This window comes from Neopelma chrysocephalum, unplaced genomic scaffold (genome assembly GCF_003984885.1).
Source record: "Neopelma chrysocephalum unplaced genomic scaffold, ASM398488v2 Primary Assembly neopelma1_117, whole genome shotgun sequence".
NCBI lineage: Eukaryota > Metazoa > Chordata > Aves > Passeriformes > Pipridae > Neopelma > Neopelma chrysocephalum.
Genome location: NW_020897779.1, coordinates 1,092,102 through 1,110,357, shown reverse-complemented (window position 1 = coordinate 1,110,357; position 18,256 = coordinate 1,092,102). Strand labels below are relative to the sequence as shown.

At 52.7% G+C, this 18,256-nt stretch overlaps 1 protein-coding gene across 1 annotated transcript; it reads right to left on the bottom strand.

Annotated features, from left to right (window-relative positions):
* Positions 1-217: 217 nt before the first annotated feature.
* Positions 218-18,102, bottom strand: PYGB (glycogen phosphorylase B). Its single transcript, XM_027696955.1, has 20 exons — positions 17,773-18,102; positions 15,474-15,575; positions 13,856-13,934; positions 12,931-13,034; positions 11,523-11,654; positions 8,997-9,108; positions 7,872-7,954; positions 6,823-6,966; positions 6,399-6,491; positions 6,153-6,299; positions 5,867-6,030; positions 5,449-5,563; positions 4,634-4,735; positions 4,355-4,502; positions 3,702-3,760; positions 2,840-2,981; positions 2,303-2,510; positions 1,757-1,891; positions 1,542-1,608; positions 218-1,286 (listed from the first exon to the last, which is right to left on the bottom strand). The coding sequence occupies exons 1-20, from the start codon at positions 18,013-18,015 to the stop codon at positions 1,134-1,136; spliced, it is 2,532 nt and encodes an 843-aa protein (XP_027552756.1). The 5' UTR covers positions 18,016-18,102; the 3' UTR covers positions 218-1,133.
* Positions 18,103-18,256: the final 154 nt, after the last annotated feature.

The window sequence follows — 18,256 nt, the reverse complement described above, 5'->3', positions numbered from 1 at the left end:
TTCCTCCTGCACACCCTGAGCACTGCCAAGACTGACCACAGGCATGTTGTCCCCACGATGGTGCCAGCACCCCAGCATGCCGTCAGCTGCACAGGACCACATCCCATGAAGCCACAGCTGGGGAAGGACAGCATCAATTCAGGAATCATGGCCTGAACTTGTTGCAACCTGAACCCAGAGGTGTGGAGTAGTCACAAGTCAGTCCAAAGTCAAACCAGCAGGTGTTCAGGTTGTTTTAATGATCTGGTGTCACACAGGGGAGTACTGGTGCACTATGCTGCACTATGAGTGTTAAACTCTGACCCCAGCACTGGGAGGGACACGTGGAACAGCATGACCCTGCTGTGGAGGAATGCCAGAGATGTGATCCATGTTCACCCCCTGGGTAGCACTCAGCCCACAGCTGTACCTGGAGAGCCAAGAACCAGAAAGATCAGCCACCCACCTGGCAGTGGTGGCTCTGGTAGCCCTCTCTATGCAGACATGGAGCCTAAAAATCCTTGGAGCGGCTTGGTTACTGGGCCTTTAGTTAGCAAAGAGGTGTGGCAGGAAACTACGGTAAGCTCTGTGGCAAGGAAGTTGCTGATCCCAGGCTCTCCTTCTTGTGGCACAGTGTTTGACACTGGTGACTGCCCTGGGCCCAGCTGCTTTAACAGCCAGCCCCACCTTCTGTAGGTGTTACTGGGGAAGGGGTTGGCCTGGGAGGCAGAGTGGCCTCTCCCTCCCCTAGTTCTGGGCCTGGCAGACCCCCAGAGGAGGATGCAAGACAGGCTCTGTTTTGGCTAATCCTGCTTGTGGGGCAGGGTCAAGGAGGCCAGGCCCTTCCATGCAGGGGCTGAGGGGAGGGTTTAGTTGGAAAGCCCTTGTTAAGCATGGAGCACAGCTTGGAAGACTTATCCATGGTCATCTCACTAAAAGCACTATGCAGCACATGCAGGTTGGATACATGGGTGCAAACACAAGGTCCTTTCTCATGTCCCCCAGCTGTTGTTCCTCAGTCAGGGCTCCTCCTCACAGCATCCATCTGCCCCCTGAGGGAAAGGCCTTGATTCTGCAGAGCTGAGCCCATCTGACTGGTGGTGAGGCCTCCTGGGCTGGGAGCCTATTCCTCCTTCCTTCCCTCTGTGCGTGCATCAATCTCGGGGGAGGTTGGGTGGGGGGATTTTTGTGGCAGATGGCTCCACACCCCAGATTTCCTGGGCATACTCTGTGATGGTCCTGTCACTGGAGAACTTGCCCGAGCACGCAATGTTCCTGATGACTTTCCTAGTCCACTCGCGGGGATCCTGAGGAGAGGCAATGTCAGCAGTCAGTCCCTTTACCCAGCTCTGTCCCGGCTCGCAGCGTTGCAGGGCACTGGCTGTGCACACCTGACTGATTTCAATGCCATGGTGTGGGGCTGCCAAAGAAGCAAAACCTGCCTTGCCCTGCCCCATGCCCACACACTGTGGCGTCTGTGAGAAGGGCTCCCCCCAGTCTCCCCACTCTACTGCCATGGCCAAAGACCCCATCCCTCCCACTCAGTAGTGGGCATGTCTTACCATGAATAGCTGGTCCACTTGGCCTTGGCATTTAATGTAGGCCTCATAGTCTGCAAACACCTTAAACCTGAAACCCAAAGCAGAGTAGGGCTGGGCTTTGCCTTCTGTGGGCAGGCAGGGCTCAGCCGCTGTGCAGGAGGACCCAGGCTGGCAGGGAAGGAGGCTAAAGCAGGCTGAGCCGCAGCCCACCGAAGGGAATGCTTCCCAGCACTCACCTGTCGTGGTACATGAGCATGTTCACAACATCCCTGAAGCAACCAGGGTCTCGAGGGGAGAAGAACCCGCTGCTGATCTGGTCGATGGCCTGTCGCAGCTCTGGCAGGCGCTCATAGTACTCCCGGGCGTTGTACCTGTGCCCAGCAGAGACGGGCTGTAGGGACTGATGCTCTCCCTGGGCCCGGAGAGCAGGACCTGACTTCTCAGGGGCATGGAGGGCAGGTAAGGATGTTGTATGGCTCCTGAGTGAGGGGACTTGTTCCTGGGCGTGTCCATCAGAGAACCCTGCTAGTGGCTCCTAGACCAGTAGCAGTGCCTGAAACACTTTTTGCCCAGACTTAATGTCCCATTCACAGCCACTGTGCTCTGGACAAGCTGCATCCCTGATGGATCATCCACAGCCCAGCCCCAGGCAGAGACTGCCTCCAGCCCCCTGTTTTTTCCTGCTCCAGAGCTGCCCAGGGAGGAAGGTGTCCCTCCCAGAGAACACGGCTCTCCCTGCCAGAGCTGGGACCTGTATCTGAAAAGCCCTGGCATGTACCAACCCTTTACGATCCAGGGCCTCCACATCCTCCACCCGCATGCCAAATATGAAGAGGTTTTCTTCGCCTGCCTCCTCAGCCATCTCCACGTTGGCCCCATCCATGGTCCCAATGGTGAGGGCCCCGTTCACCATGAACTTCATGTTGCCAGTACCTGAGGCCTCTGTGCCGGCTGTGGAGATCTGCTGGGAGAGATCCGCTGCTGGGATCACTGCCGGGTGCGAAAGAGGTAGGAGTTAATCCTTGGTACACTGCGGCTCCCCACAACCAGGACAAGCCTGGACATCTGCTAGTGGCCCTTCTGACCTCAACCTCAGCCCAAACAGCATGACTTTGGGGCCAGGCTCAGCTTTGCCATGACCCCATGCAGTTGCTGTCACTCGTGCATAAAGCTGGCTTCCTGACCTTTGTGGAACATTCAGGCCCTTCCCAGGGGACAGCCAGCTGTCCTGCCATAACAGCCTCTTAGGCCAGCCAGTTCCTGGGCTTAGCTGGGACATGCCCAACTCCTGAAATACGCTTACACAAGACCAGACATACCCTTCTCGGCCAAGGATACCCGGTAATTCTCCAAGAAGATGACCTTGAGCTTGTCCCCCACATAGGGATCGTTGTTGATGACATCACCAACGGATGTGATGAGTTTGATGATCATCTTGGCCATGTGGTAGCCAGGAGCCGCCTGAAGAAGAGCAGCCCAGAAATGGTGAAGGCTTATAAAGGAGAGCATGAGAGATACCAGCGTGGGTCCTCACTGCAGGGAGAGTCTGGGCCTGACCTCTGCTGTTCACAGAGAATCATAGAATGGTTTGGGCTGGAAGGGACTTTTAAAGGCCATCTAGTCCAACCCCTCTGCAATAAGCAGGGACATCTTCAACTAGACCAGGTTGCTGAGAGCCTCCTCCAACCTTGAATGTTTCCAGGGATAGAGCATCTGCCACCTCTGGGCAACCTGCTCTAGTGCTTCACCACATTCATTGTAAAAAATTTACGCCTTAGATCTAATGTAAACTGCTCCTTCTTCAGTTTAAAACTACTATCCCTCATCTTATTGCAACAAGCCCTGCTAAAAAGTTTGTCTCCATCTTTCTTAAAAGGCCCCCTTCAAGTACTGAAAGACTGCAGTAGGGTCTCCCCAGAGCCTTCTCTTCTCCAAACTGAACAATCCTAATTCTCCCAATCATGATTTAGCAAAAACACCCTCATGGGAGGAGAAGTCCTGAGCCACAGGGAAACAGTGATTGCTCAACCCAGTTAGTTCGTCGAGGTGTTTCCTGAAGAGCCCAACAGCAGACACACACTGGGCAACCTACAGCGGGCCCCGCCAAGCCACAGAAAGGGGACAGTACCTTCCCCACACCCTCGCTGAGCCATGCATGCACCGAGTCTGGAACGCATTTACCTTTCCTCCAATCATAATAGTCCTGGGCACACAGGATTTGGACGGATTACTTCTGATGCCTGAAAGAGCAGGGACCTTTCTTCAAAATTTTTCAAATTTGAAAGCTCAATTTTGATCTTTAAAATAAATAACAAATCTTCACAACTGAAGTTTACTGCATGCATCAGGGGTGGGCCGGGATCTCAGCCCATGTCACAAGGACCCATCAAAATTGCAGGACTCTGAAGCCAACCAGACATCTGCTGGAGCTGTGGTGGGTGAAAATTGGCTGCAGAATCCTTGAAGAACTACTCAAGCCAGCACAATGCAGAGCTCAAATGACTTGCCTCCCTTAGGGAATGGGCAGGGGCCCAAAGTATACACTGGGCAGTGGGACTTTAACTTGCATCAGGTCAGTCTCAACACCTGCAGAACAGGTGTGGGGGTTACCTGGGCACCAGCTGGGCTGGAGATGTGGGCTGTGAGCTTTTCCTCAGAGGTCTGTATGACCCTTTAGACATTTTGTATTCCCTCCTGGAGAGAAGCCCTTCATGACAGCAGGGCAGAGGTAGGCACAGGAGTCCCTGGCCACCAGCTGCCATAGTTTTACACGGGGACCCTAGCAGTGAGAGATTGGGGAACACTCCTTATGTACCAGCCCAGGCAGGACTTACGGTTGTAGAGGGTGATGGCATGCAGGCAGTTCAGTAGTTGCCGCTTGTACTCATGGATTCGCTTGACCTGAACATCAAACATGGATGAAGGGTTGATCTTGACCTTGTACTGCTCCTCCAAGTAGGCTGCAAACTTCAGCTTGTTCTCCTGGTAAAAAAAAAAGAGAAATAGGCATGGGTTCTCAGGGCTTGCATCAGAAGTGAGTATTTGCTGCTTGGATGTTCCTGGGAGCATGGTGCCTTTAGCCTTCTGCCCACCTCGCCTCCAGTGCACATTACCTGTTTGACTTTTGCCACATCCCTGATAAAAGTCTCATTATTGATGAAATCCAGCAGCTTCTTCAGCTGGCTCAGATCTGTGATAAAGCCTTCCCCGATTTTCTAAAAGAACAAACCAAGAGAGGAATATCCCACCCATGAGGCACTTCACCCTGTCCACAACTGCACTTCCCCAACAGAGATGACACAGTCCCACTGGGAACTGGAAGATGCAGTGTGGCCAGGAAAAGGGGCAAAGTTTTATGATGAGGTTACTTCTCTGTGTCATCAGGGAGCCCAATGGAAATAGGGCACTTGAAAAAACTCAAACAAGCCTCCCTCTCTCAAGGAGCTTTAGTGGGAGGAGGGAGGATGCATGCACATGTACCAGGGCCTCCTGGAAGCTGGAGAAACTTGATGGGCAGGACATGAACATACATTTAATTACAGGATGATATTCAGCCATGGCATGTCACAGGGTGAAGCAAAAACCTGTGCTAAAGGGCCTAGAAACAGATGGAACAGAACTGGGGCTGGGGCTCCAAGGGAGCTCCTTTGTGCCTATGAAGCTGCACACGTTTGCTGACACCCTGACGATGCACAGTCACTGCAAGGGCAGGGACCAGATCCAAATTTCTGCAGCTTTTTTTCACCAACTCCTCATCATCAATTTTAAAGCCCGGCCAACCTCACACCTACACGTACTGCAGCTGTGCACCTCCCAGGCTGTCCCCATGCACACCTGCCAGGTGTCAGCCTTGGGTCTGATCAGACCACAAGAAGAGGTGATCAAACAGATCAGGCTCAGCCTCTCACTTCACATACTCACGACTCACCTCAGCAATAATGTCGGCCAGTCCTGGGTTGCACAGCAGGAGCCAGCGCCTCGGTGTGATCCCATTGGTCTTGTTCTGAAACTTCTCTGGCTCCAGCTCATAGAAATCCTTGAATCTGGAACATCAGGGAGCTCTGAACCACCCACCACCACCCAAAGCTTCCGCTGGGCCTCCACTGTGTGTGCTCCTGACTCAGGGCAGACTCTGTTGATCTCCCTGTTACAGGTGTGAACTCTGCTGCCTCTCACCCCCTTCCTCAGCTGTACTGCCAAGAGTTTCACCAGCTCTAAAGGGAGAGAGTCTCCCCAGCCTGCCATATCCAGCAAGGGAGCCAAAACAGACCTGGACACCTAATTGCCCCAGCAAGCCCTCCACAGTGAGTGGAGAGGGTGCATGCCTTGGGCGTCCCCCAACTCACACTGAGTTCTTCACGATGTCCGAGTGGATGCGGGCCACGCCGTTGACCGCATGGGAGCCAATCACACAGAGGTGAGCCATGTTAATCCGTTTGCAGTCTCCTTCCTCGATCACCGACATCCTCCGGAGACGGTCAATGTCTCCTGGGTAAAGAGCTGCCACACGCTGCAGGCAGGAAAAGGGACGTTAGTGATGCAGCCATAGGACCTAGGAGCATTCTCATCCTGAAGATGGACAGATCAAGACCCCCTGAGTTCCCACAGCCTGTGACCAGCCCCGTCCCTTACATCGAGATGCATTTGGTTGAGGGCATAAATGATCTCCAGGTGACGCGGCAGCAACTTTTCAAACATGGAGACCGGCCAGCGCTCCAGGGCTTCAGGCAGCACGGTGTGGTTGGTGTAGGCACAGGTCCGTTTTGTGATCTCCCAGGCCTGTGTTACAAACATACATGTGTCCAGGCCAGGAAGGGAAAGGAAATCTCCTCCTCTTTCCCCTGAAAGGTTCTCCATGGACCTCCCAGCTCTGCTTACCTTGTCCCAGTCCACTTTCTCCACATCCACCAGAATCCGCATGAGCTCTGGTATGGACAAGGCAGGGTGGGTGTCATTTAGCTGAATAGCCACCTGCAACACAGACTTGCTGGTCTCAGTTCTGGCAGTGATAGGACTGTGACAGTACATAGGTTTGGCGTGAGGGTCAGCCCCAACTCTCTTCTTGTGACACGCACCCCCCAGAAACAGATAGAGCTCTCAGTAATGGGGTATTCAAACTTTTCAAGTTTTGCTCCAAATTGCAAATTTCCCCTGGGAAAATGGGCCCAGAGTTCACCTGTTTTACAATCCAATTGCCAGGGTGTTTGTATACATGTTTGTATACACTTGGTCCTGAGTGTCCTGCTTTCCCTCATGATAGGTCTGGCTGGAATGTCCCCCGACCCTCTGACCACAGACTCACCTTGTCTGGGAAGGTTTCAAAGCATGTTCTCACAGGGTCTCGACACCCAAATTTGGAGGACTTAAAGCGGCGGATGATGTCCTGGAGGGTGGCAGCCACCACAAAGTACTCCTGCTTCAGCCGCAGCTCCTTGCCTTCAAAGAACTGCAAAGGGGGGAAACCACAGCCATTAGTGCTGCAGCTGCCACATCCATACCCACTTGGCAGCCAAACCCCTGGAGATGCTCCTATCCACTCCAATGGGCTTCCCAACAGGCCTCACAAGTTCAGCACCTCATCAGGGCAAATGTGGATGTTTCTCATATGTCTCTGATGGGGACAGCAGCTGCAGGGACTGACAAGGGGCTTGGCATTTCAAACAGCTGCCCCCAGAGAGAGCATCAGAGCCTGCCACATCCATGCTACTCCTACAGAGCCAGCGCAGCTCCCTCCCTTGCTGCAAGATCCTTCGCAGGGTTTTTGGATAAAGGATTTTGGGCTCCCTGCAATAGCCAGGAACTAGGAGTGTGTCTCTGGACACACCAGCTGCCTCTCACACACACTATGCTGGTCTATTTTAAAGCACCAGCATGAATGAAAGAGTGCAGGGTAAAGTGCAGGGGATGACGATCTTTTCCAGCACAGATGCTGACCCATGACTAGATAGTGAGGGTTCTTCCCTTTTGGACCCAGTGTCCAGTGAGTGCTTGGCCTGGGACAGTCCCTACAGTGAGAAATCCCTTGAACTGAGGATGGAACAAGTCCCCCTTATGTAAATTGGCATAGGCCTTCAAGCTGAAGGAGTAATATGTCTTCCCCTTGCAGCAGGGAACAGAGCAGCTACACAATCTGGGCCAGACTCTTAGCTGCCATCAGTCAGCAGAGACCCACTGGAGCCTGCAGAGCATTGTGTGTTCATTGGGAATTACAGGGACAACCCACTGTATTAAACCAAAACAATAAACATCAGGTGGCCATGACCTTCCAGTGCTTGCAAACAAGGAGATGCAAGGAACCTGCAGGAAAGATGATTCTGAGCAACAGGGAAGAGAGGCAAGAGAGTCACTCACATTATCATTTGGATACAGGACTCTGGATATGTTTTCTGCCAGGTTTCTGTCCAATACCGCCTCGATGTAGTCACCCATATTGACTGCAGCAAGAGAGAAATACACACAGCACTCCAGCAGCTGTAGAGATTCAGGCAGGTAGGTCCCTGACACTGCACTTTTCCCTCTTCGCTCATAGAGAGATTTTGTAACATGACTATTCAAGCTGGGATTAATGGAATATGACGGGAATGTACGTGTGTGAAGGGCACCAGAGTGACAGAAGGAGATGGGACAAGAGAAAGGCCCATCTCCATGTGCTTCTCAAGATACACATATCAGGAAGGACAGACAGAAACTGAAGACAGATAGCAGCCAGAGAAGGCAAAAGAAGGAACTGAGTGATCAGCCATCTTGCTTAAGAACTAAGGAGAAATGCGGGTGGGCAAAGAAGCACAAACACCACAATCACACTCAGCTCCTAAAGGGTACAACAGGCTCATCAAAACCCAGCTCACAACTGCTGGTCAAGAACTGAGGAGACTCAGGAGCTGTTACCCCATGTCCCCCACACAAGTTCTCCTGGCAAGGCTGCTTGGACACACAAATCTCTGCACTTGCCAGCACGGAAGAATAAATCAAATCAGTCTAATCTAAAACCTTCTCCTTCTGTAACAGACTAGCACTGACATTTAGTGTGTTAGCTGCCCTGTATCTGCTCTTCAGCACTGCAATTAAAGCCTGGAAAATGCACCTAAAGCAAACCAACAGTAAGGTGGGCTGTGCTGCTCTTTTCCATCAGCACTGCACAGAAAATGACCCTACACAGAAAGTTTGCAGCTCATTTGGTGATGTAGGGAATCCAGTAGCAGGTGGACTGGGGGAAGGCATAGGGCAGGTTGTGAAAGCATGGTAAATGTGATGGGGATGAAAGGAGAAAGGATGGGTGTCTTGGTACATGAGGGCTCTGGAAGTAGTTGGGGATAGTGTGATCCATGGATGTGCACACAGTGCTCTGTTTTGGAGGCAGCTAGGAGATACGGATAAAGCAGGCCAGATGGGTAGTGCTGTGCCAGGTGCCATGCACACAGGAACAACTGTGTCCCAGCCTGGCCAGAAGAGAGGCTGCGGAGGGACAGCACTTACACTCCTGGAGGTTGAAGTCATTGGGCGCCTTCGCAGACCACAGCCTCATGGTGTTCACAGTGTTGTTCTTGTATCCTGGCACTGGTGTGTCGTAAGGCATAGCAAGGACAACCTGCAAAAGGACAGTATCCCCCTCTGGTTAGCAGCACAATGGCCTCGGAGAAGACATGAAAGTGGCTGAAACCCCTGCAGGAAGAATCCAGAGGACACAGACAACTGGCTGTGTAAGAACCTCACCTCACTAAAACACTCCTGCTGAGCTTCACAGACTTTCATGGTATCATGGGCACCAACTGGAGTTACAAGCCCATCAGTGAAATGCAAAGGAGAGTTTCAAGCAGCCTGCTGACCTTCCTATACCAGCTGGGGTACCTATTAGTTATTGATCAGAGCAAGCATCCTCAGCTGCCCACTGTGATTCTGTCTGTGCTGGGGTAGAGCCAGGGCAGCTAGGACCTTTGTGCTTCCATGTGGGATAAACTCCACAGCCTGAATCCTGCCCATTAGCTTTCTGCAACCTGCCAGGACCAAACCCTTCCACTTCAGCACCATTCCCAGAGTGATTCACCCAATATTCAGGGTTTGTTGAACCTGCCTGGATAAATTCACCGAGATCTCCAGCACCTGAACTGAACATGAGCATGAAACTATTTGTGCAGCTTACAGACGATGTTTAAGCCTCAAGATCCTGTACACATGGCTACAGGGACTAACACTGGGGCTTCCAGCTCAGATTACACTAGCCAAGCAAGGCATGGGTGTGTTTACAAGCACACTGATGTGCCAACACCTGTGTGCCTCCAGACTTGTTGCCAACAAGGCGAGGCACCCTGAACTCAGCCTGGAACAAGGGCTTATGTCAGCAGAGCTGAATGGTACTTGCAGAGCAAGGCCCTGATCCTGCAGCATGAAGCCTGGGCCTCCTCTCTGACACTGGCAAAGAGAGCCAGCATCCTCCTAAACAAGTCAATCTAATGGCACACCAGGCAGAGACTGTCTCCCAGTAAAGATGTGAGAAGCAGCAGAGAACTGGAGAAGCTGCGTTCAGAGAGCAGGGAAAACTCAGTATGTTGGCCCTGAACAGCCTCTTTGTGCTGGCATCAGCAACAGCTCTCCTCTGGGATCAGCAAGAGCTCAAGCTGCTATTACCAGCTCTGAACACAGAAGCAGGCAGAGAGCCTGCCCAGAGACTGGGGCACACATCACATGAACTCAGCAATGCTATATTTGGAGACTGCGTCTTTGGGTTTTTTGAGCCTTTCCAACTTGTTTCCTTAACAGCACTATCTGAAAATTCACCTCCTTGTAGGAAGCAGTGTTTGGGATCCCTGAAACCCTGGACAACTGTTAGGACCAGAAGAGAGAGATGTTGAAATGCAATGGCACTCGGTCCCCAGGTGGATGCCTGCTGCACTCGGGGACCAGAGAGCTATGGCATGGTGCCTCCAAGATATTCACAGGGCTGTGGTGTTGAACCCCTGCACTGTTTGTCCTGGGAGTGGCCTAAGTCACTGCACAGCCTTGGACAACTAGACCCCTGGAAAAAGACTTGGTTTATTTCTCCTCTGAGCAGGCCCAGGTGACTCTGAAACTGAGCTTCAGCTCTTGGCACTGAAGAGAATGGCTGGGCTCTGTGACTGTGAGCTCCTTGGATGAACAGAGCTGGCTCATCAGGCTGAGAGACTGCTGAACATCACGGGAACAAGGCTAGGTCATATCCCTGAATCCCAGAGAAATTAATCATCCTTCCTTCCTCCATCCTGGGCAGTGCTTACACAGGAGAGGCTGAAGCATCTTTGATCCTCTTAACAGACCCGTGCCTCTTCACAGCTTGCCTTCCTCAGCTGGGAATGCATCTACGATGCAGCAGCCTGTGCCCTGAGCAAGCACGTGCTCCTGAAGTACAGCACTACTTCCTTTAACTGTGGGAGGCTGAAGGAGTATTTGTGCTCCACAATGCCACAAAACAAGGCCTCCGGGCAGACTGGAGACTAGAAACCACACCTCCAGCCTCCCCTGACAGCACTCTGCTTGTCTGGGAAAGAGGAACTTGCTCTGATCACAGGAGTTAAACACCCACAGTATTGCCCACCCACAGCAGCAGCACTAGAACCACCTGCAAAACCACTGAGTGTGAGTGAGCAGTGGCCAGGAGCAGTGCAGAAGGAATCTAGCAGAGCTGCCAGAGTTCTCCAATTTGTCCTCCAACATAAATCCATTCAAGACTGTGGGGTTTCACCCTGGAGATTAGTAGGGAAGGAGGTCCCAACTGATCTGAAGTTGTTGAGTATCATCCCTCTTTTTTTTCAATTCCTACTGCAACAAACCAACAAAAATTTTTTTTTCCTCAAATCACTTAGGCTACAGCGTCACTTTCGTAATTGCAAGGGAAGCAGAGAGAGTTTTGCCAATCTGGGAGAGAAGCAAAGCCTGAACCCCTCAGGCAGCCCGGGGTCAGACGCTCCCCCTCCTCACTACCCTGCCTGGTCTCCTCCAGCCCAGCACCGACACAGATGATGGTGGTACCTGGGTGTCGACCCACTTCACACCCTCAGGAGTGTGATCCACACGGCCGTAGAAGTGCACAGGGAGCATGTACTCTGGGCGAGCTTTCTCCCAGGGATTGCCATAGCGTAGCCAGTCATCCGCCTCCTCCACCTGCAAGAGACAAAAGAGGTTCAACGGATGGCTTGTGTCTACAAGTGAAGGCTAAATAAGGCTCTCCGAAGGCAGACAAGTTTAAAAACAAAGCTCTAGCAAGCGGGCTTTAAAAATGGATATGCAGAGGCCTCTAGAGGACAGCTGGGCTTTCCAAAACTTAGATGTCTGCATCCCAACTGGTATAAATAAAGCAGCCTCTATGGGCTTTGCAGCGCTGCTCAGGTTTGAGCCATCCAAACTGCACAGACCATTGCACTCAGTCTGTCTCCATGCCTTTACATCCAGTTTGACTGTTACACTTGGGATGTGGCACCCATTGGTGCTGTTCCTGGCCACAAGTCACCCTCTGTAATCTAGGTCTGAAACAGGGAGGGTTTTTCCTCTCAGCTCGTAACAGCGGCAATGTAGTCAAAGTGAACCCATCAGAGCCACCAAGGTTGATGTTATCCAGGAGCCAGAGAGGTTGAGGCACTTGGAGAGATGCTTTGTGCCTCCAGGCATTTCTCTGCTGGGAAGGGGAGGAGGGAGGGAAGGGCAGCTCTGAGCCACAACCCAGCATGCCACCACCCCTGTTCTTTTTTAAGTAACATGAAGTCAAATACAGCGGAAGCTTTTTTCCCCCGCTTTCACCATTTATAGGGCCTAGCACTGCAGCTTTTTTGTGGAGAAGGAGGAAGAAATAACCTTCAAACCTCTCACTATTTTAGGAGGAAAAAGGTACTTTATGCTCAGAAGCAAGGCATGTCTCCTCATGGAAACAACTTCCAGACATACACTAAGGAAAACTGCCAGCTGGGGCACTTTTTTAGCTATTTTCACTAGAAAATACTATGATCACTAATGCTACAGGAAAGTCCCTGTTTAAGACCCTGCTGCCAGCGACCCAGGGAATCCACAGGAGCAGCAGCACCCCAGGCACTTGCCCGTGTTCCATCATGTTCAAATCCATCCTTCACCAGACACCTGCATGAGGTATTTAGGTACATCTCCATCCTTAGTCTGACTCCTTGCCCACTCACTGCCAGGCTGGATGCGACTCTGGGGTTGTTGCAGCTGTGTCATGGAGCCCCAGGCAGGGAGACCTCTGGTCTCAGCCATGCCCTGTGGCTCAACTTCCACATGATCTTGCCCAGTGATGGACTCATATGCCCAGTTTAGGAGCAGCTCAAGGCACTGCAGTGCATTTTGTGTGGCCAGGCCTTGTCCATAGGCAGAGGTGGCCACTGCAGTATAAAACAGAGGGAGAAAAGCTGACCTGAGTTTCCCAACGTACCTGCCAACCGTCGACAATCTTCTGATTGAAGATACCGAACTCATAGCGGATGCCATAACCGTATGCTGCCAGGCCCAGCGTGGCCATGGAGTCCAGGAAACAGGCTGGAAGAGCAGAGCAGGGTCATGCTGCAAGGAACCTCATTCCTCTCTTGCTGCATTTGCTACAGTGTGCTGTGCATGGAGGTGAGGGGCTGCCACAACCAGTGCTGCTGGAAATGTTTATTAGTCAGAGGAAATCTATGAGCAGAAGGGACAGGAGAATGACTGCAGCAGGACCCTATGTATATCCTGCCAAGCCATCATGAACCCCCCCAAACTGTTGGTGGCAAGAAGAGGTCACCAAAACACTGAATCCAGCCTTGTTGCAGTGACAGCTCTTCTAAACTTGCCTGAGGTGCTAATGCCTTGCTGTAAGCCTGCCTGCCCAGTAAAGCAGGGCTTCTGACCCCAACCCGCTGCACCACCAGCTACTTAACTATCATTGTTTCCAAAGGAAACCCTTCCAGCCCTCAGTCCCGGCAGCTCTGGTAAAGATCAGCCCCAGCATTTACTCCACACTGGGGAGCTCTCATCTTGAGCCATCCCATGGGACAGGCAGACTAAAATAGCAGCTGACAATCTGTCTCTGTGATAGCTGCTGAGTGCCTCTGAGAAGTGAGAGATTTCTCATGGAGGTGAGGAGAAAGGCTCCAACAGCCTCTTTCAGCCGCAGCCCTGCCTTCTGCGCTGCAGAACACACACCCACATCTCCTGGATGCTCTCACTGTGGAGGGGGCTTCTTTCTGGCCAGCCAGGAGCAGGCTTGAAGGTCCCATACTGCTGAAGGCCTGCAGGGCAGAAGGCAGTGGCGAGGGTGTGACAGCTTCCACCCTTGGTCCCCGTGCACTCTGCAAAAGAAGGGGGCTCCCCTCTCCCTGTATTACCTGCCAGGCGGCCCAGGCCTCCGTTTCCCAGCCCAGCATCTTCTTCAATTTCTTCCAGCTCCTCCAAGTCCAAACCCAGCTATTGGAAAGAGCCACAGCAGAACATGTCACCACTCAAAACCCATGTCCTGAGCTGTTCTCTGAGAAGGCCAAACACAGATCCCAAACCCAACCACACTGTGGGAAATGAAACCCACAGGGTCCTTGCTCCATGCCCACCACTCCCCACAAAGCATCTCAACAGCCCCTGGTCCTTGGGCAGCCCAGTTAATTGGGAAACAATTTAGCCCATCATCAAACGCCCCTTTCCTATGAACTAGGTTTCCTTAGAGACTTCAAACAAAATACTCATCCCCTGACAGCCCCCCCATGCCAGGAGGCCCTTCAACCAAACTCGCCATTGGAGACAGGATGGTGAATGGCCAAGCTGGTGTGCAAGGGACCCCCAAGTCCAGCAGGGCAGGTCATCCCTCTGTTTGCATCCATCAAGTCCTTGAGAAAGGGCATGACCAGGTTGGCGGTAATTATTCTCTGTGCTTCCCATATCCTGTCCAGCCTGCAGTCGAGCTCCTTGGCTGCAGTCCATTGCTGGAAGTGGCTGCCTGCATCCATTGTTTGTTCTGTGGCCTGGGGGCCACTGCCGGATGAAGGCTAAGCATGCCATTAGCAAGGACTCTCCAGGAGTCAAGAGATGTTGCCTCCTGGAGGGCAGCAGTATCTCACCTTGGTGCCAGGGGGGACAGCAGGCTGTTAAGCCAACACCGTGGCTGCTCCCCAAACTGTTTTCTCAGACTTCAGTGGTCTGCAACCATAAGATGGGAAAGCCTCATGCACAGGGTGATGGGGACACAAAAAATGAGGCAAATTCTCTCACTGACAGAGTCATGCTGGATACGACACCTCCCAACACACCTGGGGCCGGGGGGAAGAGGCAGGGAGAAATAAAGCCTTTGGTTGAGAAAGCCAAAAAACTCACATTCTGCCAAAAAATGTCACTGAGCTGCTGAGAGATGGCTGCAAGTAACGATATAAGTAACCATGGCCTCACATTTGTGATTGTCTTGGTGATACCAACCTGTGTCTTTTTCCAATTGGAAATCATCTGATTATACTTTACTTCAAGTAAACAATTTCCCCCCTTTCTCCCTTCCCAATGATTAACTTCTCTCTGGCAACGCTGCTGCTGTGCCTTGTGAAATGAAATGTAATTTGGTGTTTTGGAGCTCCAGTTTCCTCTTCTGGTCCAATTTCTCCTATCAGTCTACATCTCCTGTGGAAAGCCATCATCTCTCCTGCTAATGGAAAGCTCTTTGCAGCCTGTGACTCTCTAATCATTTGGGATACTGGGTGTTGTTTTCTGTATACACTTCTGCATTTTCCCATTCACTACAGGAAAACAGTGGTTTGAAAAAATGTACTCTAACTCCAAGGCAACCAAGGGTCCCCCCACTGTCTTCTGCAGGGAATGAAAAACACTAAGAGGGAGCCAAGCCTCGTTTTGTACAGCCAAAAGAACACAACCTTAGGGTAAAGCCCTGAGAAATAAAGATACCCATCCCTCTGCATGGAAAAGGTTAGCCAGTACCTCAGGAGGAGCCTGGTACCCCCAGGACTTTACCTGGTAAATGGCTTCGTCACAAGCATTCTGCAGGCCCAAATTCACCATGGTGTTCTGCAGAGTGCGACCCATGTAGAACTCCAGGGACAGGTAGTAAATGCGCTGGGGAGGCAAAGCAAGTCGCTTACACACAGCACAGCACTTTGCTTTCACCAAAGTTGCTTAAAATGAAGAGCAGACCCAAGTATTTTCCAGAGTAGGGATGTCTTCCCAGACTGGCTCTTGGCGCCTGCTCCTGAACACCACGCACCACAGTTGTTTGTCAGAAGAATCTCGCACGGGACGCCGGCCAAGCCTCCGCCACGCATCTCCCTGCCAACAGCCTTCTATAGAAAAATCTCGCTGCCTGTTAAGTGTTTCCCTAATTAACTCAGGGCAAGAATTATCTAGGATGCTGAATAGTATATTTATACACTGTCAGGCTCAGCTGAGGTGATGTTTACGCTGGGCTTTTAAAGTTTTCCCAGGCTAGGCTGAAGCTGATCCAGAGCCTCCTGAAAGCCAGAGTGAGACCCCTGCCCCACACAGGCTGGCTGGGCCCAGGATCAGCACCTTCCTGCTGGCAATTTTCCAGCATTGCCATCGCATGGGTCTTCCTGTTCTCCCCACACTGAGTTTCATACGTTTCATCCTGTTGAATAAATAAACTGTCCCGAGTGTGGCAGGGTTCCTGGCACAACTGTGCACGACAGGCTGCTCCGTTGTGACCCTCCAAGTTTGAGAGGAGCCGTGTCTGTGCCACGAATGCTAACGAAAGCCTGTTTGTGGGATAAGAAACAGGCTGTGCAAACTTTTGCCCTCACTCAGATTTATTGCTGTGGATATTTTTATAAATAAACAGGAATTTTTAACAGAGCAATAACCTGACTTTAAACTGTGCTTTCCCTTGAATCTCTTTCTAGTGCAGCTTGGATCCTTCCCCCCTAAGCAGCAGGATTACCCACTCTGACACCTCTGCTGGGAGTCTGAAAGGGTCTGTCTATTCCCTGGGGCTCATCAGAAAAACCAGAAACATTGCACAATTGCACAAATGCTCTGCCCCTTTCAGTCTGCCACAGAAACACATTCCTAGTGAAAATCTAAGTGTGGAGGACAGTAAGAAAACTTGCTCCAAGCTCCTCTGAGCCTTTATGGGATCTGTACAATCCCTTCTGTTGGTGCAGCAATACTGATCAGGGCACATTTGTGTGAGTAAGGATAAAAGAGAGAGCCCCATCCACCAGTGTAACTCCCAGTGTATGTGCAGCCATTCCGTTGTGAAAGTGCACTTTGCTTCTTGTGTCAAGGCAATATTCATAATATTGGGAAATGAGCTGACTCAGGGAGGCAGCTGCCTGCACGGGGGAAGGCATGTGCCTTTCCTAGTACCTGCTCTCTGTGGCTCTCCACTCAAATGCTGGATTGGGTCTCAATTTAAATGTCCTGCAGCCCCCAGCTCCTCCAGCATCGCTGTCCTGACTTGACAAGTGGGAAGAAACCCCAGGGTTTGGTTACCTGGGAAAGCTTGTCTGGTTTTCAGAAGGCAAGAAACTCCTCTCCAGTCTCAAAGCCGAGCTGCCTGCGTATTCTGCAGGAGTGAAGTCAGGACATGGCTGTGCTGAGGCATGTGCTGAGACATGGAGGTGACGATGCCCACAGGGGACACCACCGCGGCAGTGCCAGTGCAGGACGTGGCCGCGGTGAAGTGTGCACAAGATTTAGCACCAGCAAGGCCCATGGAAGGGCGTGCTCAGAGTGGGATCACAGGGGACATGGCTGCAACAAGGTGTAGGGGGTCACAGTTACGGGGGTTTTTGAGGGGGGACAGTGCTGCAGCAAGGTTCATTGAGACAGGGCTCCAAAAGAGTTTGTGGGGACACAGTTATGGCAAACTGCACGAGGGACACGGCCATGGTGATGTCCACGGCAAGATCTGTGTGAGGGACATGGCTGAGGCAAGGCTCATGGGTACACAGCCACTGTGAAGTGCATTCAAGGGACATGGCCATGTTGTCATGGGGACATGGCCATGGCAATGCCCAGGGGGACAAAGCCACAGCAGAGTGTAAGGGATGCAAGTGTGACGATGCCCACAGGGAAGAAGTCATGGCAGGATGCACGAGCGGCACGGCCATGGCAAGGAGCCACGGCCGTGGTGATGCACAAAGGCGCCACAGCCACAGCCAGGAGCACGCAAGAGACAAGGCTGAGGGAATGCCCATGGGTCATGCCTGCAGTGACACCCGTCAGGGGGACACGGAGGCACCTGCGAAGAAGGCACAGCCGCCGCGCCCCAGTCCCTTGTCCCCCCGGGGCTCACCTTGGGGTCCCGCTCGTAGTAGTGCTGCTGGGTGCGGATCCAGCGCCCCACCAGGTGGTCGCGCACCGTGTGGGCCAGCGCGAAGTAGTAGTCGCGGGGGGTGGCGACGTTGCGGTCCTTGACGAGGGTGAAGTGGAGGTGGCGGTTGAAGCTCTTGCGCACCTCCGCCACGTCCCCCAGCCCCGCGATGCCCCGCACGCTGATCTGCTTCCGACGGTCCCCGTCGCTCAGCGGCGCCGCCATCCCGCCGCCGCCGCCCCGCCGGCTCCGCCGCTGCCGCTGCCGCAACCGGGGCCGGGGCAGGTCCGGGGCAGCCGCGCCTGCGCCTCCACCGCCCGCGACGAGGCGGGGCCGCTGCCGGGGCGGGCGGCGACCCGGGGGCGGGCTGATGGGGACAGGGACGGCGAGTTGGGACTGGGGTGGCGTAGGGGGCTGGGATGGCGCGTGGGGACAGGGATGGCATGGAGGGACACGGATGGCGGCA